This window comes from Sabethes cyaneus, chromosome 1 (assembly GCF_943734655.1).
Source record: "Sabethes cyaneus chromosome 1, idSabCyanKW18_F2, whole genome shotgun sequence".
NCBI lineage: Eukaryota > Metazoa > Arthropoda > Insecta > Diptera > Culicidae > Sabethes > Sabethes cyaneus.
In genome coordinates, this window is record NC_071353.1 from 119172420 (window position 1) to 119198709 (window position 26290).

The following is a 26290-nucleotide window of genomic DNA, read 5'->3' on the forward strand; positions in this document are numbered from 1 at the left end:
ACAGTAGTAGTACGCTAGCGGTCAGTGGACCCACGTGGGGTATGACGGTAAACGGTGTGGCCGCGGTGTAGTCTGTGTAGTATGCGGTCCCGTCCCGTGAGGGCAAACAGTGTGTAGGCGGAAACTCATAACAAACAGTCAGTGATTTGTCGACACCATCGGGCGGAAGATGTGTGTTGGTTTTACGAGCGCTATTTTGCCTGGTAATTGCGAATCAGTGTGAATGGAAAGGAGCAATAACAGAAAAAAAGTGAATTTTTATATTTCAGTGTTTTGAATGGCGACGAATTGATTTTTCAACTGGCGACAAGAATATGGGTGCTGTTCCGCGTAGAACCTAAAGGCAGAGAGTAAAAAAGTGATATTTGTACTAACCCTGCTGCAGAAAAGAGAAATTTTTCCCACGGTAGTGTGCCAAAACATAGTGTAGAAGAAGCATAAGAAAACGAGAAGAACTATGAAACTGTGGAAATCGAAGAAAAGTTCCTCCGGCGGTGGAACGAGCTGTGTTCCATCCGGCAGTGGCAGTGGTGGCGGAAAGGGTGTCGGCAGTGCACTATCGAAAAGCTGCAATTTCAATGGCCACAACAGCGGCAGCAGCAACAACAGTTTCGAGGATAATAGCGTTGAGACGTCGTTCATCAACCCTGCGGCGGCCGCTGGGGCTGCTGTTGGAAATGGGACGTCGGTTTCGGTAACGACGACGGCCGGGACGCCGTCGGCTGCCGGCCTAATGCAGTCAGGAGGAAATACTACTGGCAGCATGATGTCGGGTGAGTAACTTGGCACTACTTTGCAGGCTTTTTGTTTCTACTTTGGGCTCGTTTATCATCTTGGGGTGGCTTTTCGGTCGGTCCGCTCGTCGGAACATGTGCTAGCTGTTGCCGGCAGTCCGGCCAGCAGGGAAGGTGCGCTAACAGAGAAACGGCTTGGTGCGACATGGCATAGCGATAAAGTAATACATCTGAACAGTGTAGAACATTTCGCATTGATTGCCGCGTTATGTTTCGTGAAACAAAAAGTAATTGTTAGTTGCTTGTACGAGTTATAGGAACAAATTCCTCTGCAATGTGTGCTACAGACCTAAATGTATTAGAATTGGCCTAAAAGGTTTCAATGAAATGTTATTTTTGATGGGTCGCTCCGTGATCAATGTCGTTCCCCCTTGGCGATACGGTTGAAAAGGTTCGTTTCTAAAGAATGCATTATAAATTTGCTGTCTTACTGTCCCAGTAAATAAAAACCTACTGAACCAGTAAATTTCAGCTTTGCTTTTCGTGCTGCTCTATGCAGCAATGGAGCATAATTACAGTAAGGATCGTTGCACCATAATTGAATTATTTTTTTGGCGCCATAAGAATTACAATTATTTCTTCAGTTTTGTTCATAGTTCATCGGGAAAATATAAATTCTGCTTTTTATGGTAAGATTGCTGAGACGTAACAAAAGTTGGATGGAAAATATATATAAACACCTATTCTCTTGAACAGAGCCGGCAAACCTGTGCGGTGGAACGGAGCCTCGCGCTTGGTGATGACTAGAGACAAATTTTAAAAATTATGCATACAGCACAATTGGATGTTCAGAAAAATTTGCATAATTTTTATTGTTTTCTTTCCTCTTTTATTGAAATGTAGAGTGTTAAGTGTTAAGAAAAAATCGAATAAATTAGGCCTCGTTGCTTTGAAATGTGTCGTTACACAATGTGACAAACGATTCCGCTCTGCTTACACGCCGATTGTTTACGGAGGATTCGTTCAAATGGGCACTTAGCTCTTTTTAACCAATAAAATCTCCAGATCCGGGTAGTATTCTGCCGGTTTCCTTACAGAAAATAAACAGCATTGTAATGTCCGAGCTTATCAACATTTTTCGAGCCAATTTCACTTTGGGACATATCCTGGAGAATTAGCGGAAAGCAGCCAGATACTTAAAGGCATACTTAAGGTCGATAAACAAGAGAAAACCACGCAAAAGGCCTTAATACCAATAAGTTTGACATCACCGCTTCTCAATTTGATAGAGGAAACCGTGGATAACTATATCCGCAATGAGTCGTTGCATGGAAATCAGCATGCATATCAACACGGCAAATCTAAGGAAACTGCATTGCTCTGCCTTGTGTCGTTAATTTAGAAATCGCATCAAGAAACGGCACTTTTGGTTTTTCGTGATATTGATGGCGCTTTCGATAACGTGTTATTCGCTTCAGATTTTACGGCTCTCTTTCAAAACGGAATCGACTTATAATAAGCTTGATTCTAGCAATGCTTTCAAGTAGCGAAATCACAGCCTCATTGGGAGATACATCGCTAAACAGTTAAACAGTGAGCTACGCACAATCAGGGGACTCCTAAATGGACACAGTCCTCCTCTTTATCATTTAAACAATATGGAATGATACCGACACCTTCCGCTTTTGTAAACCTGCATTTGAAAGTACAGTGCATCTGCTCTGCAATTGGAGGGCTCTTGCTTTATCTAGGCATAACTTCTTTGGAAATTTCCTTTTTACTCAATACCGAGAATAGAACCGAAATCCCAAAAAGTCATTGTTTTCATTAACCATGTAGTACCGAATCGCGCCACAGGATAACAACTATCTAGCTCAACTTCATCAATGGGTATGAGCAGTCCGAAAAATGTGTATAGCAATCGAAGCCCGCCTCAAAAGACAAACATTAAGACAGTCACAGTAGCCTTTCGACCCAATGCCCTTTTGACATACAAATAAGGGCCTCACTACTTAATCTGCACAGGGCCTCGCGCGCTGTAACTAGGGTTGTTGACATTCTAAAAAAAATATCGATATCAGTAATATCGATATTTGAACGGATCTCGATATTGACATCGATATTTATGCCGGATATCGATATCCATATCGATATCGCAAAAACCCCGATTTTTCAAAACTGCGTAATCGCTCGAAATAGTGTGGTTTTACTTTTATGATCTTGATGCATTCAGCGCACGTTTTCTTTGTGCTAAAGGCATCAAAACCCGTTAACGTGAAATTGCACTTCTATCACGTAACATTTAGCTCTGCATGCAGCACCTAATATTTAATAACATTAAGCTCTGCATGCGCCACATTGATCCCCTCGAACAGACTGACGGATAGGTCAAAAACCGGGTGAAAAATATCAGCAAGACTGTGATATTCACAAAAAAAAAACTCGCAAGTACAACTGTGTACAGTTATTGGAGATCCCCATAAAAATGAAAATATTGTGAATTTCACACCCTTTCGAACGCGAAGAATTATAACCGTCGCGGACGAAATCGTTGCTAGTACAAATTTTATTTATTTTGTCAAGTAAACCGACAGCTTATTTGCTAGCGAAACAAGATATATTCGTTTATCTCACTCACAGCCGTTTTTGCCTGCGACGATATCAAGCGTCCAAAACATTGTGCAGCGCGTTTTGTCACAAACTGTAAGGACAATATCCCCAGGTAACCAATAAGCATTAGTATAAGCAGTAAACCAATCGTTTATTAGTATCCCTGGAGTTTATACTGCAGGTTGCTGTTTATCAGCCTTTTGACTGCATAGCTGTTGTAAATTGGCATCCACACTTCTATTTAAATTTTTCTTGTCGGTAACTAGCTGCAAATAAGCATTGTCAGCATTATAAGAGAGCTAGCAGTAAAGTAGCCGCATATTTTGCCAAAATAGCATTTAAATAGCATTTAAGGCAACTTAAATGCTTATTGGCTTGCTTTTAAATTGCATTGGAAATCCTTATTGGTTACCTGGGTCGTGATCGATATAGGCCGCAAATATCAAAATACTGATAATATCGGTCAGCTCAATATCGGCCTCAATTATCGATATTTTAAAGGCGGAAAATCGATTATATCAAATATCGATATAATATCAACAACCCTCCTGTAACGCCGCCTCTGCTCTTAAAAACTTTTTCAAGTTACTCGGTCTTTTTTGCAAATAAAACGTATGCATTAAAAAATTGACTTTTTTCGGATGGCGATAAAAAGAAACTAAGACGTTTGTTGAGTTTAATAAATTTCTCATGGAAGATAATTATATTAGCCTACTTGCAAAAATATTCTTCGCCTTTGCGAGCGACCTTCCGGCAGCTAACGGGAACAGTCGTCATGGCGGACGAAAACATGCGTGTAGGCATGTTTTTGAGTTCTTTCTTCGTTTTATTTATAAATTCCTCCTCAATTTTCGCGACGAAATTGTTGGAGTAGATCTTACGCTGCAGGTTTGCCCAGAAATTCTCGATGGGACGCAGCTGGGGGACGTTGGGCGGGTTTGCCGACGTTTACCTTCCATGGTAAATTTATCAAACTCAATTAGCTGTCTTAGTTTTTTTTAATCACCATCCGAAAAAAGTCCATTTTTTTTAATGCATACGTTACATATTCAACGTACTTCTGTCGCCAGCTATTTGATTGACAATTAATGTGTTTGACATACAAGGGATTCAATGTTCAATATTTAAATATCTTTTTGAAATCTTCAATTCTTTCTAGTCCTCCTTATAAGGATAAATTAGTAGGTCGTGCAAGAGTTACCTCCTGTTCGACTCCTTCCTTTTTTGATAGTTCAAATTTTGTCATGTTTACAAAAATTTAAAGACAAATTTTTAAACTAGGATAGTATGCAGTTTTTAAGTTCAGATATTAGTATTGGTACTGGATTTGAATCCAACAATACTATCATTGGCGCTATCGCTTTCACCGATTTCGCCTCCGCCTTCGAGAGCAAAGTGGTTTTGGCTGTCTGAAAGTCAGCCACGATCTGTTATGTTTATGCGGTTGTTATTTTATGATATGTAACATTTAAGCTTTCAGCAATCAGCAAACAGCTCGATTAGATTTTTTCCGATCCTTCTTTATTTCTTAGGGTTTAAGTTGATACGTCAAACGTAGCCTTCCCCAGAATCGATGGAAGAGTGTGTTACATTTTCGTTACACTGCACATTGGTTCCGAATCACAAAAACGCGATCATTATGTGTAAAAAATGCGTAATTTTTTAATTTTTTTTAATTTTTCAAGAGTGGTGTGTTTGGAGTTCTTTCCTTCTTTATTTATTTATTTATTTGTTTATTTATTTATTGAGAATAGTTCGTCTGACCATAAAAGTGTCTACATTGTCTACAAATCTTATCCTAAATTCTCTACGCAATCTCTGTGCGAATAAGTGTGACGGTACACTAAAGTCAAATAGTTGCTCCACATTTGAAAAGGTCCTGATATATTCAATTATCGGTTCGCTATAACCGAACGCAGTCCGATGAAACTGCATTTGAACTAGTCCACTTGATCACATCGGCCGCTGTGATGGGCGAGAATTATTCATGGAAAGCAAGTTTGGGGAGTCAATTTCGCCATTGATAGTTTTAGACACGAATATTGCTTGTTGTATCTTGCGTCGGTGTTCAAGGGTGTCCAAGTCAAGTAAATGGCACCCATCTACGTGAGTAGGTAAACTATCAGGATTTCCCAGGGCAAGTGTCGCAAAGCTAGTCGGAAAATTCTAAACTAGGGCGCAGTACAATGAATTGAGACAGTGTGGATTCTTAAAGTTCCAACCAATTTTAAGGATGAAACCAAGTTATCGAGATGCTTTGGAGATAATTAATTCACGATGTAGATTAAACGTCAGTTTGGTGTCCAGCAAGTCGACAAGGTCACTAACTCGGTCCACTCTGCTTATCTAAATATCATCGATAGTGTAACCAAAGGTGATCGGGTTTTTGATGCGATGAAAACTCATATCTTCACATTTGGCTATGCTTACAATGAGCCAGTTCAGCTTACACTAGTCTGTGAATAAATCAAGCAAATCTTGCAAGCTACTGCAGTCGTTTATATTTCCTGTCAAAGCAAGGGACAGCTTCAGGTCATCGGCGTAGACTAATTTGCAGCCAGTTCTTAGCAGCAACGCAACATAGTTAAAGAATAGCAAGAAAAGCAGAGGTTCTATGTTGCTTCCTTGAGGGACCCATGGCTTTTTTCCTTGAGGGACTCCAGACTTATTGGTAAACACCGATGACGCACTGCTTCCCAGTTTCACGAAGCACCCTGCCACTGAGGTCAGAGTTCAGCCATTCAATCATCTGTTGGGAGGCACCACATCGAGACAGTTTCCATAATAGTATTGCATGGTCAGTCAATTCGATAGAATGCTGCTTGCAAGTCGTTAGTATAGATAACATCAACTTGCTTCTTGTCCTCCATATGCGAGACACACATCGATGTAAACTCTAGCAAACAAGTGCAAACAGATCTGCTAGGCATGAAACCGTGCAGTACCGTTGAAATATAGTTCTTAGTGTGGGACAGTACTACGCCACTCACAATTATCTCAAACAGTTTAGATAGAAGATGCAGAAAGGCTACTGATTCCTCGATAATTGATCATGTTAAGACGATCACCTGATTTAAATACTGGAAACATAAGCGACTCCTTCCAAATTTCAGGAAATTTTCCTTATACGAATGAATTATTGAATATGGAGCATAAAGGATTTGCCAACGCGGCTATGCAACGACTCAAAACTACAGCTTGAATCCCATCAGGTCCCGCAGAGAACAAACGCCTCAGCTTTTTAGTGACGGTTAAAACGTTTTTATACTGGATCAGACCCAAATCCACCAAATTGGCTGGAACATGCGCAGCCGCAATTTCAGCATCACAGTTAGAAGCTCGGAAGACGGAAGCGAAGTTTCTAAATATTATAGAGCGCGCATATTTCTACACTTGTGGTGTGCCCAGGAAATCCACGTATTAGAATGATAAAAATTGTTTTTTTTCAGGTACGTCAAAAAAAGTAGTGTCTTCAGAAAAGTTGTAGAACAAATTAAAACAAGTAACTGTGTTAAATACAGTAACTCTTTCTTTTAGCGAGCTATAAAGCACTCTACGTACGGCCATGTTCTTGGAGGCGGCAAAGTTGATGAGTCTTAGGCCCATTTCATTGGTCAGCTGGTGTGCGCTGAATCCTCCAATCGTCGTACAGCGGTCCAAAAGGGCGACAATTGAAACTTTTCTCCTATCGTGTTTTGCTCTCATTGTAGCATTTCGTGTCTTCAGCACTTTTGTTCGAATGAATGCCACCCATAAGCGCCAAAACTTAGTCATGGGTTGAGAACGGTGGAATGGAATGGCAGAATGGAAATGGTGGAATGAGACGCTTAGCAATCTCCGTCGGAAGGCAAGGCGTCTGTTCAACAGGGCCAAAATCACGTCTAACTGGGAAGACTACAGAGCTTCCCTCACCAAATACAACGCTGAACTACGCAAAGCCAAAAGGAAATCACAAGTTAGATTTTGCGAAAGCATTCAAACTCTGCCAGAGGCTACGCGTCTGCAGAAAGCGATGTCCAAGGACCATTGCAATGGTCTAGGGCAATTGAAAAAAGAGGATGGTAGTCTCACTGTTACCACCAGGGAAACTCTGGAAGTTCTGATGAGCACGCGCTTCCCTGGTTCGACAGTGACCACTGGACAAAAAATAGGCGGGCAACAGTGGAATGGGTCATTACACAATGTACCAAATGATTCGCTTCTACTTGCAAGCCGATTGTTTACGGAGGCTTCGATCAATTGGGCACTCAGCTCTTTTGAACCAATGAATTCTCCAGGTCCGGATGGCATTCTACCCATTTTCTTACAAAAAAACGGACGGTGTTATAATGTCCGAGCTCATCAACCTCTTTCGAGCCAGTTTCACTTTGGGATATATACCAGAGAATTGGCGGAAAGTAAGGGTGGTGTTCATACCTAAGGCTGGCAAAAAAGACAAAACCATGCCTAAGGCTTTCAGACCGATAAGTCTGACTTCAACGCTTCTTAAGCTGATGGAGAAAATCACGGATAACTATATGCGCAATGAGTTTTTAAAAAACTCTCCGTTACATGTAAATCAACATGCATACCAACACGGTAAATCTACGGAAACCGCACTGCACTGCTTAGTGACGTTAATTAAGAACTCGCTCAAATATCAAGAGACGGCACTTTGTGCTTTTCTTGATATTGAAGGCGCCTTCGATAACACGTCCTTCGCGTCAATTAATACGGCTCTCTGTCAAAAGAGAATCGACCACACTACAATGAGCTGGATTCAAGCAATGCTCTCGAGCAGACAAATTACAGCGTCATTGTGAGATACGTCGGTCACGATTTCGGTGATCAAAGGATGTCCACAGGGAGAAGTTCTCTCCCCCCTGCTCTGGCCACTGGTGGCCGACGCACTCCTTCACAAGCTATCACAGCTTGGTTATGAGACCATTGCTTACGCCGACGACGTTGTACTTATCGTCAGAGGAAAGTTTGACGCAGTATAACACCACCATGTTATGGTGCTCACAAGAGGGACTTAATGTAAATCCCACCAAAACAGTCGTTATACCATTCACTAGGCGAAGGAAACATACCATTACTCCCCCTATACTGAATGGTGTCAGACTGGGCTTCAGTAATGAAGTCAAACACCTCGGAATAATTCTCGATAAAAAACTGAACTGGGCTGCCCACCTAGATTATGATGTTAAGAAAGCAACTTCGGCTATCTGGGCATGCAGGTCACTGTTTGGCAAAACCTGGGGATTGAAACCTCAACTAGCCTTCTGGTCATATACTACTATTGCATGGCCTAGGATAACCTATGCTGCAGTCGTATGGTGGCCAAATGAATGAGGTGACAGCCCAAGCCAAACTAAACAAAGTTCAGCGCCTGGCCTGTCTTACAGTTACCAGTGCCATGCGTACAACACCTACTGCAGCCATGGAGGCAATGCTATGCTTAATGCCTTTGCATCTTCATGTGAAGAAGGAAGCAGAGCTCGGCGTACTACGGTTGCAAAGGAGTAAAACCATACTCGAAGGTGACCAAATCGGTAATCTTCGCATACTTCGAGAATTCAATCTGACACCCTTAGTAACTTCAGTCTCTGACTGCATGGAAGCCAGGCCCAATATGGACGTTCCATATGAGGTGATTGAAACAGATCGCTCAATGTGGAATAATGGAGGGCCAGATCTTCCATCTGGAACTATCTGTTTTTTTACAGATGGTTCAAAAATGGGGGCCTGCACAGGCTCCGGAGTCTACGGACCCGGCATCAGGGAAACTATCTCATTAGGAAAGTGGCCCACCGTTTTCCAAGCAGAAGTATATGCGATATACATCTGTGCAACAATATTCTTGAAACGAAAGTACAGGCATGCGAAAATCGGTATCTTCACGGACAGCCAAGCAGCACTACTGGCACTCAAGTCCGCCAAATGCGTGTCCAAATTAGTTTGGGAGTGCAGCACAGCATTGAGGGAACTCTCCCGCCAAAACAAAGTTTTATTACTTTGGGTGCCCGGTTACTGCGGAATCGAGGGCAATGTATTTGCTGACAACCTGGCAAGACAAGGATCAGCTCAGCAATTTATTGGTCTTGAGCCGTTTCTGGGCACCTCCACATCCGCCGTAAAAGGCGAATTGATGACATTTTATCTCAGTTTACCTACCAGTTTATCTACCCTAACCCTGCAGTAGCTAAAAAAAAACTACTCCATTTAACTCGTAGTGAACTACGCACGATCACGGGACTCCTAACAGGACACAGCCCCGCTCTTTATCATTTAAAGAATATCGGCAAGGTATCATCCGACACCTGCCGCTTTTGTAACTCTGAACCTGAAAGTTCAGCGCATCTGCTTTGCTATTGCGGAGCTCTTGCACTATCAAGGCACAACTTCTTAGGAAGTTTTCTTCTTACTCCATATCAGGTATGGAGCCTAAATCCCAAAACGGTCATTTGTTTATAAACCATGTAGTACCGAATTGGGGCACAGGATTTCAACTATTCCGCTCAACTCCATCAATGGGTATGAGCGGTCCGTAAACTGTGTACAGCAATCGGGGCCTGCCACAAAAGACGATCGTTAAGACTGTCGCAGTGGCCTTTTAATTCAATGCCCTTCTGGCATACAAAAAAAAAGAAATAGTCATGGGTTACTATGATAAAAAATTACTTTTTTGTGTTCGGAAATCTTCGTAGGGTTTCTTCGGTAAAGTTGTAGAAAATTTAAAAACAAATAAATTTGCTTATTCAGCAAATTTCTGTCATTCCTGTCTCTATCACTTGCAGAGCTATATAACATTTGCTTAGGAAGCTCTCTAAAAATTTGTTTTTCAGACTTAGCTTTTGTTGGTTACATTTTACAAGAATTCATTGTTCTACGCAGTTATCTAAGAACTAAAAACACACGTTTTTGCAGAAGACCGCATATCTTTAGCGCCTTTCCTTACAAAATTATCGCTTATTTAAGTTTTATTTTGCCTTTTCGGAAAGAGTAAATGTTTAATGTGGCAAATCAAGAATAAGATAAACTAAAAATCTTGGACTAGCGTGTTTTCAGCGCCTTGGTAATTACCTAGAACAATGTGCTCTTGTAACATGCCACCAACAAGAGCTAAATGTGAAAAAAAAAACAATTTTTAAAAAGTTTTCAAAGTAAATGCAGTATACCTACGCACCCGATAGAGGTAGAAATGTCATTTGTTCAGCAAATTTAGTTGCCTTCATATTTTCTGCATTTTTCCTGAAGAAACTATGTATGTGTTTCACAACACCAAAAAGTTATCTTTTTATTTTTCTCCCTTTTGGACCCCTGTGCACCGGTTTGTGTAAATCAGAATCAAAAAACAGTAGATAGGTATTTATTTAGGAAAGCGCAACAAATGAAAAGGAATGTAAGCTGAATTTGGAACTGGCTGAAAATACCCTTGCGTACGGTTGAAAGCAAAATATTATACCGTGGGTTTTCGAATTTGGCATGGTTCGATTTTGGCAACAAAAGTATCCGTTTTTGGCAACAAAAGATATTTTACTTCCAAAAATATGCTTAAATATCAGTCAGTTTCCACATTCATACTTTAAATGACGAAAAAACATTGCCCTAAGTGTGTTCATGAAAAAAAGTTTGCGGTTGTAGAATGTTTCGAACAATAATATTTTTATTGCCGTAGTACTACGTCTTACCGCAGGTCGCCAAAAAGTTACTTGCACCACACGGATAGCGCTTGGCAGATTTTGTGAACATAAAAAGGTTGCTATCGTTGATTAATAACATTTAGTCATTTTCTAACGCATTTACATTCATTTTTTCATATAAAAAAAGTCTCGATTTTGGCAACATAGGCGACACGCATTTGCCAAATTCGAAATCCTACTGTAACAACATCCCCTGCGAGAACAGTTGAGCCATCATTTCCACCTCCATCAATCGATATTATGTTCCCTGTTCGTAGTGAATCATTTGTCTCATTAGGACGCCCTCACACAAAAATGACTTTTCCCGTCTGCTGATATGATGGCGACACTTTTTTTCTCGGTAAAAATAAACATAGTCCTCTCCTTTTGGCTTTTGCCTTCTGCCAATCATCATCGTCCGTGCGACCAATCAACCGTCAGTTGTGGGAGATCGCGCGAGCGTGAAGGAAATTATGTCACATTAAGCCGAATAATAATAAACAGAATCAAAGAGCAAGTAAGACATAAATCAGCTAACGCTCTAATCTAATTAAAACTATTATTCCGTGGCACGATCGCTAACTGCCCTCTGTGGGCGCATCGCACCAAACACCGAATTAGTTTCACGCAATCAATAATGGCGTCGCTCTTCGGAGGAGTAAATTGGTTGCAACTTTTCAAAGGCTGCCAAGATCGGTCCGTTCGTCTTAACTACATAGCACGCTAAAACCCTACGTACGGTTCTTCTAGACTGTATACCACCGTTGCTAATGAAAACGTTTTTATAGCATGCGATGAAAGCGGCTACGACGACAACGACGACGGTGAAACAGCGACACTTTTCCAAGAGATCTAATTTAGGTCGGACGAAATCAAGACCTTTTCGTTTCAGTCCTATGATCTAGCCGCCGCCGCCGCCGACACCGGGATTCTGCATTTATTTTGTGAAATCGGAACCTGCTTGAAAGCGAAACGCACTAAGCATAGGCATCAGTCATCTTTTTCGTTTGGTTTTTGCTTAAGGGAAACTACAAACTGTATACGTGAGCTTGCAGCTTTAATGAACCCCCCGCCGGGAATGGCGGGGTAAAATATATAGTGCTGCGGTTAAAATATATTTTTTGTAAACTGAAAAGTTATGATGTTCGTTGCACTTTTGGTATAGTTTCTATGTGTCCCTCATATAGATTTTTGCAATGTGCCCTGTAAATGATCTTTATGTGCCAAACAGTTATCATTTATGTGCATGCGAAAAATTTGCACATAGGGTATGTTGCTTCGTTGTAATTACCTATTCCCGTCCTATCCAACACAAATTATTAAAAATATCAGCATTTTTATGACACACAATGCAAAACTAGTTTTCCCTAATATTTTAGTTTGTTGTCTATCATACGCAATCAATCAAAGTGAGCTGAGATCTATTTTAATGCTTTTTATCATTAAAGGAGTCCTACCAGCCAAATTTCCTACGGTTTTCCGTGCGACGAAGAAGAAAATGTCGGCTAATCGTTTTAATTTTCGTCATTCATAAATGAAAATAACTCACGCAAGGCATTGTCGTTATTCTACAGCCAGGAAAACTTGCCTGACCTGCAGAAATTTTGCAGAATAACATTTGTCATGCCGTCTTGCACAAATACATGCGCGTTAGCTTCGTAAACATTGTCGTGATTTTGAGTTCAGACGATGAAAAATTTTGATGGACGGATTTTTAAACGGTACGACGAATTTAAGAAATAAAGTCAGTTGCGTAATTTCACTTATATGCTTTAATAATCGATTTCAGTGATTTCAAAGTTCACGAATCGGAAGGTAAGTGTGTTTTAGTCAAATCAGCACAAGAACTTTTGGAGTATTCATTAAATCCATCCAACACATGATGAAAATTAGAATGGCTTTGCTTACTACGACGGGAATTAGAAATAACCCCTACTATTTATTTTCGTATAATTTTTATATACATAAAAATTATACGTATATTGCACATACTACTCATTTGCGTATAATTTTTATGTGTATTTCTGGAACGATTGTGTTTATATGCGGCACATGATAATCATATGGGATTTCATATGGAAATTTACTATTAGTTATGTGCAGAATATTTTGAGTGTGGGTATTCTGGGATAAATCTAGAGAATTGTATAATTAATTGACCGAATTCGCGCCAGCTCGTCAACGGCTTTTGTCAGCACCTTCCAGCGTTGTCGAGCTTCCTGATTTTTTTTTCAGTGTAATATAAAATAAGATTCCATACAAATTACATACTTAATATCTCTGAAAACCTGGTTACCAGGGGTCAGTTCCGGCGTAGTGGTAGGGCCCGGGTTCAAATCCCAACCACGCAAACGTCACGAATGACCCAAGCTGTTAAAGTGACTATAATCTAATAAAAAACAAAGCTGACTACCAAGATGATAGCTCATCTATACAGTTCAACTGCCAACTTCAAATAAATAAACAAAAATATTTACTCCATATTTCCGTGACTAAAAGATAATAAATCGCCAAAAATTGACTTTTATTTTGTTTTGATTATAGTCACTTAAATAGCTTGGGTCATTCGTGACTTCTGCGTGGTTGGGATTTGAACGCGGATCCTCGGCGTGAGAATGACAATGCCATATCTACCATGCCTCACATTTAGTCCGTCTAACGCTACTTTCCTCTTGTGTGAGCTATCATAAGTCGTACCAACACGTGAGTTTATCAGCAAAAACAGCGCGCCGAAAAAAATGCATCTTATTTCTGTATGATTTTCTGTTGCTTGTTGTTGATTCGTGATTAATCCCGCAGAAACTGCATTTGCCTGCATAGTTGCATTGCAACGGACGAGCATGCAAATGATGCCGCGTCCTCCGTAGTGGCAACGCAACGGCTGAACTGCTGTAAATGGGATATACTTCGGCAAACACAGAACACAGAACTGAACGGCAACTGTGTTCCAGTGGATTACGTGCCGCCATATCGCGGGACCTCACAGCGGGTTTTATGATTGGTCGTGCAAGCTCTTAAATCTGTCTAATTATGTTGGTGGGACGTTTATGAATTAAATCTTTTCTGAGTTAAAACCACTCTAATAAAAAAAATTTAAAAAAATCTGGAAAATTTCAAGTAAGATGATCGATCTTTGTAAGCAGAAAAAAACAAACTTCATTACATATTATCAATCTACATTACATGAGGTAAAATCGCTTGCAAAAAGATTGACTTATGCTGGACAACCTGTCCGGAGTTCATATCAAGCACTGTTGATTCAGAGCAGCAAGAACAACAAATATGTCTGAAATCAATAGAAACAAGCTATTCGAGCACTATAATTATGAGCTTATCTCCAGCTGTCTAGGAAACTTTATTGAACAATACTGAACTGTTTGTTGTTTATTGACTTATTGACGCACTCTTATTGTATGAATACACGGTGTGTTAGTAAACATCAAAACAAATTACGCTGCGGGGCAGCTAAGAAACGATTAGCATCACAAAGGCGAGCGTACCTACTTCGTTTATGGTGGGAAATTGTGGGAGATGATGAAATTTATTTTTATTGATAGCGTTGTTTGGTTTATAAAACAGACAGAGTTACTGGTTTAATATGGAGTTTCTAAATCTACTTAAATTTTCTACAAACGGTTCAGGATTGACCACAGTAAGCATCTGGCAACATTTGTTTATGATTTTTTTTTTACAAAGTGGACACCGTAAACATGTCATTAACCTCAACCCATCGATCCAGCAATGAATGTATTTTCTGCATCGTGTCGCATCTTAAATCTTGAGTCTGCTGGTTTGAACCGTAGCGCTCAACATCACCATCTTCCATGCTGTCACAAGCTGAAAACAGAAACGATGATGTACACTTCAATCCAGAAGCTGGCGACGCTAGGCAAGATACATAAATTTTCATTCCATAATTAGAATTTCCCCGAGTCGGTGATTGTTCTAGCAAGAGCCCTTGATTTGGTGAGCTCTGCCTTCTGTCATCGTTAAATTGTGAATTTCAAGCGGAAATTCTTCTCTTTTTTGGGTTCTAAATCCGCTTGTTCCAAGGGAGCTTCGTTCGATACACTTCCTCGACGATTGCTCCGATGTTATAGCTGTTTTGAGCTCAGCCAACTGTATATTTGACAAAAACTGGTTGTGAGAAATTGGTTTCTTTTTTTAAAATCTTTTTTTGAATCTCTGCAAATAATCCATGCTGCTTGGATTATACAATTTCATTAGTTATTTTGCACACTTAATCGGGGTAACACGGGTTTTACACTACGCCATATTAACACAGAGAACAGACATTTATGCTCATATAAAATATCATGCAAATGGTGTGTAAACTTTTCGATAAGACACTAGCGACATCTCTCTTGAGGTGCACCAGTTGTTCGATACCCTCGTTGCCAAATTTAATGTATTGTCTTGTTATATTCTGCATATTCGGAATACTGGCTACTCTGACGTAAGTTACTGTAGCAACGACTATAACTTTGTTTATGTTATTTATTGAACCTGGCTAACAATCAAGAATAGAAACCAAACGGTTCAAGATTTTATTTTTTTTGGTAATTACCGGTAAATAGGTGTCATGTTTAGAGTTTTTCAACAATTGAAGACACCATTCGTACCGTCTTACACCATCGTGGCGGAACCTGCAGCAGCCTTTTCAACTTTGCTCGACTTCCATAAAACCTTACCTCTATGAAGACTTCCGTATATAGACGAACGGGTGCGGAAAGCTACACAGAATCACTTTGAACCAAAATGCAAAAAAAAACTTGCTTTATTTACGGAAACATAATTTTACGGAATGATTAAAAAGGAATAGCTCAAGAACTACTATTTTAGATAAATGTTGTTTACTTTTATTTTTGGTTGGATAAATTGCATAAACAACACGCTAGTTGCTGCAGCGACGCCTTGGTGAAAACGTGAATATTTTGATATGCATTGACAGAAATTGAAAATCAAAATCAATCCTCTTAGTGATGTGAGCGCCACGTAGCAGGAGCATTACCACATACTTTTAAAATGGCGGCTGAGCTTTTACACATGTTGCGAAATTAAGATGAATGTCTGTTCTCTGTGGTTATTGCTATTGAAAATTGAATGATTTGTTTTGTGCATCGAACTGTTAACGCGTACCGGATCTGAACTGTCACTGAAACCCGGGCTAGCTTGATTGAATAAAACAGGGAAAGTATTTATTTGCGGTAAAATTTTAGGCAAACGAAATTTCAACGGCAAACGAAATTACAATAAACGTAAACATTGCTTCGAAGTTTTCTTCATTCAGGTTTTGATTGGTTTTAAAAAATCAAGCAGTTTGAACTAAACTTTGAAATCTAAAATATCAGTCAAGAGCAAGAAAATTGACTGCCAGGCTAGTCGAGCAATCATTCAGTACTGCAATTAATGAATGAAGGGTTTTGAAGGATGAGAAAGAAAAACACTGCCAGCAGTGCAGTAGTCATGTCCATGAGCTGACAGATAAGAGAATACTATCCGGGGTAAAACTGTATGCGTTGAATGCGTTTTATATTCGCCTTCATGCATGCAGGGCTGTCAATTTTTTCGAGCACTGGTTACAGTACATTACGAAAGTAGAATTTTCAATGGTGTCTACTATTTCCATTACGGTTCAAGCATTATATGTTCATCATATCCTAGATTACAATGTATAAAGTTCAGGTAAATGTATCAGTGTTAGGAGGCCGGTTATCCGGATGGTGCCATCCCAAGCAACATTGTGAGTTTTATTGTACTCTTATGGCGGTTTTCATGACCAATTTTGGCCTCATATACCATCATAAGAGTGTAATAAAATCCAAATTGTTACTTGGGATGGTAGATGTCGCAAAGCAAGTTGGATGAAGCTCCTTTGTTCAAGTTGTATGTTCCAAATTAGATGATTAGGGAACCACATCAAACTACAATTCTCGAACAGAGGGCGAACTAAGGCGCAATACAGTGGGGTTAGACAGTACGGATCCTTAAATTTCGTTCAATCTCAAAGATGAACCCAAGGTGGCGAGATGCTTTTGAAATAATTAGTTCACGATGTAAGTTAAACGTAAGTTTTGTGTCCGGTAAGTCGCCAAGGTCACTAACTCGGTCCACTTTGCGTAACGCAATATTATTAATGGTGTAGCTGAAGCAGACGGAGTTTTTAATGCGGTACAAACTGACCACCTTGTATATTTGGAAATGCTCACAATGAGCCAGTTCAGTTTGTCCCATTCACCAAACAAATCGAGCAATTCTTGCAAGCGGCGGCAGTTGTCTATATTTTTTATTGCAGCAAACTATTTCAGGTCGTCAGCGTACTATAATTTGCAGATACATCGAGAACAACAAGAAAAGCAAAGGCCCTATGTTGCTACCTTGAAGAACGCCGGACTTATTAGTGAACACCGATGAAACACTGGATCCGAATTTTACTCGCAGTGCTTTATCACTTATTTATTCACCTTTGTTTATTTATTCACACTATTATCAACAGGTTATTACTAAGCCCTAGTTAATGATGTTTGAATTAATTAGAATCCAATCACTTATTGAGGAAGTGATTGGCTGGTAGCTGGAGCGAGAGAGAGGTGTCAATCAGGGAGTTTATGAACCTTGTTACCCCAATTGGCGACGAAAACTAGGTCTTCCTAGGCTCTAGTAAGCCCTTTCTGAGATACTGTAGTCTGCGTCCTATTAGTGGTCCACTATTGCAGAGCAAGTGCTCCGAGGCTTCGCTCTCGGCATTACATAGGCGATAAATATCATCTTGTACGAAACCGAGATTCCGAAGATGATATTTACTCGGACAATGGCCTGTCGCAAGGCCGGTAAGCGTGCTGAGATCTCTCTTATTGAGACTCAGCAACTTTTAAGTAACCTTAATACTCGGCGTTTGATTTTTTTTTTGATTGAGCGATTGTATGGCCATCCAATTGGCCATGCCTGTTCGGCTCTCCCATTGTTTCAGCTCACCCTTCAGCACACGGTCAGAGATTCGGCAGAGGGAATCTGGACCTGTGAATGGAGAGTTAGAGCCACATCCTCGTCTGTCGACTCACAACGAGTCTGCGTGGAAAAAAAAGGGGAGGAACAGGACTGAACTACTGCTAGCCCATCGTTCAGGTCATGTTCCTCCCCTATGTTCATCTCCTCCACCTTCGTTTCTTTGTTTTCCGGCAGAGAGAGGCTGCTCGGTAAGAAATGGTTCACTGCATCAGTGACCGGCTTTGTGCAACAAGGGCAAATTATTGTTCAGGGCGCCCTGATACTCCACAGGCTCCGTTGCTGCGGCTGAGTATTTATAGAACCCCCTCCACCATTCATCCCTCGGCACAGGTCGCGAAACACCTTGGATTTGGGGCTTCTCCATTCAGGTCTTTACGTAATAGCTACGGATAACAGCTAGTAAAGCCATACTCATTTTAGGGGCTTTTGACCCTCTGCTCTGGTTCTCAGTACCTTTAGGTTCGTTCGAACATGCCTCTACAGAGATGCGTCATTTGCAGGCGGAGTTATTTTTGCAATATTTTTGCGTCAGTTTATATGTTTTGCAATATGACCACACCGCAGGATTCGAGTGTTGCGTCAAATTTTCAGTATAAAACCGTACAAATCTAAAAATCATCCAGTATAAAACCCTTTAAATATAAGTACTCCGAAACATACATAACAGAGGGTGCTAGTGTACAAGCAAAATATGTAGGACGATGGTTGTTAAAGGATTTTGTCAGCTCGTCATTGGTTTTATCATCTTTTTGTTAGTTTTATGTCATTTTGTGCAATTCTAGTATTATTTTGTTTTGTTTTTGAGTCATTTTTGTATCATAATTGTATATTTTTATATCATTTTTTGCGTAGTTTTTTCAAAAGCATCTAAGTAACATTAAGAACTCTCTTCAGTGTCCCTTTTTTTCGATTATTACGGCGACTTAAATGCATTTCAACAAAAGTTTTTTTTAATTATTGGCTAGCTTGTGATACCAGCAATTGACGGTTGTTATATTATTGTGTTATTTTTGCATTATTTTCTCTCCATTATTGCGCCAATTTTAGCTGTTTTTTACGCAAAATAGTAGTTTCGTAGCCCAAAGTAAAAATTCTGTTCGTAAAACTGTATTGGCTTTACTTTTCCCGTCTATCTCCGACTGCTTTTAAAATCAAGGAAATCAACGACGCGTGTTTGAACATCAATGAAACAGGACATCATTCGCTAATAATTATGTACTAAAACAAACCTTATAGGGTTTATTTCTAATTCCCGTCGTAGTAAATAAAGTCATTTTAATTTTCATCATTTGTTGCATGGATTTAATTAATATTCCAAAAGTTCTTGTGCTGATTTGACTAAAACACACTTACCTTCCGATCCGTGAACTTTGAAATCACTGAAAAGCGATTATTAAAGCATATTATTGAAATTACGCAACTGACTTTATTCCGTAAACTCGTCGTACCGTTTTAAAATCCATCCATCAAAATTTTTCATCGTCCGAACTAAAAATCATAACAATGCTTACGAAGCTAACGCGCATGTATTTGTGTAGGACGGCATGACAAAAGTTATTCGGCAAAATTTCTGCAGGTCAGGCAAGTTTTCCTGGCTGTAGAATAACGACAATGCCTTTCGTGAGTTATTTTCATGTATGAATGACGGAAATTAAAACGATTAGTCGACATTTTCTTCTTCGTCGCAAGAACGTAGACGAACATAGAAAATTTGGCTGGTAGGACTTCTTTAACCCTTTATAAGGCAGTGGCAACTATATTGCCACCAACAAAAAATTTTTATTTTGCTTCTATAATTATATTGATGTCATTATAGACGCAAAACAAACATTTTTCGTTGGTGGTAAAATAATTGCCACGGCCTTATGAAGGGTTAATGATAAAAAGCATATAAATAGATCTCAGCTCACTTTGGTTGATCGCGTATGATAGACAACAACCTAAAATATTAGGGAATAACTAGTTTTGCATTGTGTGTCATAAAAATGCTGATATTTTCAATTATTTGTGTTGGATAGGACGGGAAAAGGCAATTACGACGAAGCAGCAACATACCCTACATAAGGTAAAGCATGTACACGCCATTGATGCTTCGTTGCCTTTAATTGGAGCCAGGACTATGAACATTTTATCTGAATATAAATTGGAGTCTACCGAAAGTCAGTTACATTTAGGATTGAAAAGTTTTCCCATATTGAACCTAACCCGTGTTAAAGTTTATTCCTGTATTCGGAGTTCCGAAAATGTCGATTTGCTCAACTTTTTGTGGACAGAGTCCACCAAACGTTCGATCTAACGGGCGTTCATTGGCATAGTTCCACTCAAAGTTTAAAGTTGACGGAGAAAACAATGGAACACTCTAATGAACAGTCGCAGTCTGTGTTTGTATCTCTAATTCTGTCCCGATCGCCACAAAAACCCAGACGAAGACACACCGCAAAGGGGAGGAAACATTTGTCTCCCATTAAATCACTTAACAGTGGTACGTAATAAAAGAGTGAAGCTGAGTGTACATCCTTATGCTGTTGCACTGCTCCATAGACCAAATGGAGAAGTCTCCCGACCGAGTCACGGTCGACCGTATACACAGACATAGTATCGTAGAGAATAAACAAAAGGAAAATTATGCAGACAGACCGATTGGAGGCAGTAGAAGAAATGTGTTTTCGTTTGGAATGGAAATAATAACAACATTAAAACAATAACACTGTCAGACACGATTCTAAAATGCGATTTAAATAAGACACTTTCAGTCACACTTGGCTTGTGCTCTTTGTGGCGATGAATCAGAGCGGGGCCTCTAGAAACTATTTTTTGTTCTTCATCTACCAACATCTCCGATACAACGACAATCATACAACTATCTCTGACTGTCAGAAAAAACAAGCAATCAATCGGCGCATAAATCATATTCATCTTAGCAGAATCATTATTTTGATATTCCGGCTCATTTGGATTCCTCTTGCCAGCATACATCCTGGAGAGATAAAACCTTCTCAATCAGACAGTGACGTCTAGCTGAAGTTGTTGTTTATGCAGCAGCACAACTCTTTGCCTCTGTTCCACAGAGAACTACTGAACATTTCCTTATCTCATTATGGGTCCAACTTTTTACGGTTGTACATTTCATTCAGTTTCGCCGTTCCATTCTTCGTTATTTTTCCACTTACAAAGGTAATCAGATTTATGGTTTAAGTTTACCTAGATAAATTTTCGTGCTTTATAGCGAAAAAGAATAATAATTTGGGGGCTCCTCCAAGTTTCATCAATCAATCAATCAATCACCAAGCGTTTCCATTCCATTCTGGCAGCTGATTGTAATAAACATAGGCAGCATAATTTCACCGCATTGTCAGTTATTTTTCCCCTCTCCCGGATGCAGACAGTAATGAACCATAATAATAAACCGACTGACGTTTATCGACTGCCAGCAAAGCGTGGTGACGACCGTTCGTCGAGTCGTCGTGGTCCGCTATTTTATATTTACCATATTTGGCAAATTTCCATATATGCGTAGCCATGGCTATATGTTGGCGATGAAATGATGATTCGCTACTGCATACTATTGTGGCCTCGGCTGAGCAGACTACAGGCGCCTCTATTGCTGTGGCATTGCTGCTTTCGTCAAAGTTTAATTCGCTCAACGCTCAACGGCAGAGACCGTTGTTTTGTTTTGTTTTGTCGAGAAGACAGCCGTTGATGACGGATTTATAAGGTGCTCTTCACATGAATTAACTAATTCAATCACCAGCCGGTGGTTTGATGAACATATGATGTTGGTAGGTATTGAAATATAAACTACACTCGAGTCTTTTTTTAAACCGTTTTTTTTTTCGATTACTCAAGAACGGTGCAATTTAGAGACCATTTACAAAATACGTGACGAATGTCGGGCCTCTCCCAAACGTATTGAGAAATAAATGAATGGTCCCTAAATAGCCCCGTTCTCAATATTCCAAAAAGCAAACCGTGTAAAAAAAGTACTTGAGTGTATATGAAACAAAGTATGTGCGTACAGATGATCAATTCTGTGAGGACTGTACTAAATACGTATATATTATAAAAAAATATTTTTAAATTTATTTATTATTTCACCCTGGTCCATCAATTTAATATGGGTTTATTTTAGGTCTATGCGCGATTTTAAATAGTTCCGTACAATTTCGGTAAACTTAACTTATAATATTTCTATAAAATTCTGCAAAATTTTTTGAATTGTATTTCCCGGAATTAAAAAACGAATTTAAAACGATTAGGTACGAGATTTCACAAAATTATCAGAACTTTTCACGAATTATTTCAATTGTATGCATTGTGATCGAGTTCTGAGCGATTTGTGACCATCATCTTGCAGCTTCATGTGCAAGAATAAACATGGCACGACTTGTCATAAAGACACAAACCGAACGAATATACGACAGGCAGTTTGTCGCTTGTTACTCCGTCTACAAGGCGCTTCAAATTCGTTTTGATCATTTTTTGCCATTTTCATCCAATGTACAGTACAAATGAATACAGCCATGGTAATCTAACAGATATTCAGCTAATGCCATTTGGCTGATCTGCCCAACTACATCCACCAGATCGATCCATATTAATCCGAGTTTACTTGTAGTAACTAGACATCCAACCGAATCGTGTTCATATGGCATATGCAGTCTATGTAGGGGACAGGCTCGACTCGATGGACCAAGCTAGCGAAAGCTTACTTCTTTGATCGGCGGCTCCCATGATCCACCAAAATGTGTTGCTTGTAGTAGCGTAAAATGTCTGGTTGTTCCTTCCTCAACGCAAACAGCATTGATTTTTTCTTGCTTTCAAGCATCATGAAATGCCTTGCTATTTTTATTTCCCGCTTCTTCCAAATTTCTCCTGTTGTCCCAATGGAGGTTGGGTAATGAAAAGGTAGACAGTGCACAAAATCGGCATAATTTATTGCAGTCAAATTAAATGACTTTAAATGATTAAAACTAAGACTAATGCAATGAGATGGCAGTGGTCCTAATTTCTGTTCAACCGGAATGGGATTAAAACTACGAAGAAAACAGTTGCGCGGCACATTTCGTACACAAGGACGGCCTTGCAAAAGCCAGTTGTTCTGCGTCCTTGCCAGTCAGAACTTCTAGGAAGCATCTTCTGAAGCATCTCTCTAAACATATTTAGGTGTGCTTGGTTCACCGCTTTCAGTACCTCGTTCGGAATCCCGTCAGGACCGAGTGCTTTCTTCGTTTTTAAACCCCTAGCAACCCCAATGAGCTCCTCATTCGTGACCGGAGGAGGAAATCATTCGCTTGACCGTGGGGGTCGGAGGCCACATTACTGAATCGTGTTGCGGAAATAACCCTTCCACGATGATTTTCAACTTTTGTGAGCAAGTTTCCTGCGGTACGTTGGCTGCCCGGCGTTAGGTATGGTCACATGCTCGTGTTAGGACTAACAACGTTGGGCTGCAAAAGGTGGTATCGATGCTCGATTGTTGTACCCCGCTGCAAAGGATACTGACAGAACCCACGTTTCCAGACTTACATCCAGCTTAAACAAAGCTTCCAGTGAGCTTTGCCCCTCCTAGGGGTAGTATTCCTGCTACGCCACTCGACACGTGAGCTTGTAGGTGAGCATAACTAGCATCCGGACAAACTGCTCGGGAGTCCACCTAGGCGGAGCGTAGCAACTGCAGATGTAGAAACCATCGACTACAGCAATCACGTACCCAGGTTTGATTTGCTCTTTTTACTTTATTTTTGCTTTTTTGACTACAGCGTCCCAGTCAAACAAAATTGGAAACAGTGATGCATAGGTCAATTGTAGAATTGATTATAATATACAATTTTGTTGAAGAAAGTATAGTTTTAGCTTTTATATTTATGGCGCTATAGGGCTGATACCCCGCTGGTAGCCAAAAGAGCACTCTTGCTATAAATACAAAAGATTAAACTATACTTTCTTCAATAATATTGTAGATCATGAGTAACTCTACACTTGTCCTATAAATCACTTTTTCGAATTCTGTTTGGCTGAGCGAAAAAGAGCAAATCAACCTTGCACGTACCCTTCTTGGTCGGTCGATACTGCCGCTTCGATGGGGTATCTGCCCATGACAGCAACCTCTGGCATCCGACCCTTATCCGTCACACAATTACCGTTACCGCGAGGGACACGATGGGGGTCTGCGATAATGCCTCGCCCCGAGACTTCTTTACAAGTCCCTTACAACTTCGAGCTCTGGAACGTCGGGTCCTTCTTGTCCCGCATGAGTGCGGCGGATCTTTACCACATTGCACGTAAGCTCCTGCAGCATAGAGTCCTCCTGCACCTTACGCAGTAGGTCAGCGTATGACAATTTAACTGTCTGCTTTACTTCCAGAGCATCACCCTTTCTTTGGGCCTTTCTCGGCTTTACAGCCCCGGCCACCCCCTTTTCGGAGGGCTTCCCTTCTTGGGCAGTGCCCTCGATTTCGACGGGCTTCGCTTTGTCGGTTGCCCCCCGCCCTCCCCACAATTCCGTAGGGCTTTCCTTCTTCCCTGGCGGCGAACGGCGAATCATCTTTGCCTCCACCCGCTTAGGCGTGTCCGGCAGAAATCAAACAAAAATCTGGTAGCCAAAAACCTTTTCTGCCAGACATGCTGCCGGATTTCTGGCCGCCGTCACCCGTGAAAACTAGCAGAAGTGCAACATCCGATTCGGGCAGAAATTTCGCCTAATGATTTTTCTGCCGGATTTCTGTTCGATTTCTGCCAGAGGCTTCAAATAAAAACCGGTTTTGTACCGATTCAGTTTTTCCTCCTTTTTTGGGGGGTAGCAGCAGTGGACTGTTGCAGCAAGAAGCGTGCAATAAGCAGGTTAACAATTAAATTATACCTGCTTTGTCATGTTTCATATTATTCTTTTACATTTTGCCCGAAATTGCAAACGCGATGAAGCACTTTTCTCCTGTCCTAAAGTGTCACATTTGACATAAAGAGAATCGAGCGAAAAATGAAGACTGGTTCTGTTCGATTTCTGCCAGGCATCCGACTTTTTCGCAAGCGGGCAGTAGCACCCTCAGTCGATCCCTCGTTAGGAATAAGATGCTTATTCATGCTGTTGGGTCCCAACTCTAGGCCGCTATCTCCGCTCGTAGTATTTAGACGCCTTTATGATCCCATGATTATCTATGCAAGCAGTGAGACTATGCGAGAACTGTACCGCTATCCTTCATGGGGATAGGGTGCAGAGCCAGATTGGCACTAGTCGGGAATGTATCATCTGAGCCTACAACTACCGTCTTTGACGTGGGTGACGAGCTTCAAACGTACCTAGAGACCAACCACGGTTTTAGTGGGACGGTAGGCAGTCGTGCCATTTGCCTACTCGCCGTTTCGGGAAGGTGTAACCTTTCCTTACCTAAGGAAATAGAATAGCACAGCTGTCGGCCTAGTAACGTCTTATCCAATCATGTCCTACCATTCCAGTACACCATAATTAGGATCTTCCTGAAGTCTATCCTAGTGTGCCCACGGCACTCCCGACATAGAAATTAAGAGCCCCCGCTTTCATGTTAGCACACAACCGAGGGTACAACCAAAGACTGGTGTTTGGTCGACCCCAGGCCCGGTTGCGCCCCAGCCGCCAACGCGTCGAGGTTGGGATAAGTGTTCCCGCTCCCATTATAGTGGCTATCTCGGTTGGTACAAGGCCAAACCTGACCTAGACCTCCCGCAGACACCATTTCTATGTAGATTGTGCACATCGCTAAGAGACAAGAGTGGGATCTAAAAAGGACGGAGATGGGGTAGCCATTGACAACAGGGAGGCAAATAAGCAAAAAAGGCTTCGCCTCTCTTTATAGGAATTTCCAAGTAAATTTCCAAGTCTAAGTAACAATGAAGGTTTTATTTCACTTTTAGGATGGTTTTTATGACCCAAATTGAACATAAATAGCATTATAAGAGTGTAATAAAACTCGAAATGTTACTTGGAAGGTTTACAAGTGGCTGTGCGACCAGGCTTCTGTCGTGCTCTGCAAAATATCTCAATTCTCGGCGTTTTATTGGCAAAGCACAGAAGACAAATCGATTTGCTCTCTCTCTCTCAGTCGGATGTTACCTGCTCCGATGCGACAAGTTTTGTTTTGCTTTTGCTTTTGCAGTGCTTTGCTGCTTTGCTCTGCCGGCGAGTGAACATCAGTTTGGTTTCATCTTTCTTTTTCTTCCGGAGCGCTATCGAATGCATGCTCTCAAGGTCACGGAGCAAATCGTTCCAGTCCATATAATTGCTAATCGCATATTCTCTTT

At 40.7% G+C, this 26290-nt stretch overlaps 1 protein-coding gene across 1 annotated transcript in view; it reads left to right on the forward strand.

Annotated features, from left to right (window-relative positions):
* Positions 1–457: 457 nt before the first annotated feature.
* LOC128745264 (glutamate receptor-interacting protein 2) overlaps positions 458–26290 on the forward strand; it is a 67838-nt gene continuing 42005 nt past the window's right edge. The window contains exon 1 of the mRNA XM_053842292.1: positions 458–773. Within this exon, the coding sequence (XP_053698267.1) occupies positions 458–773 (316 nt within the window). The remainder of the gene's footprint in view (positions 774–26290) is intronic.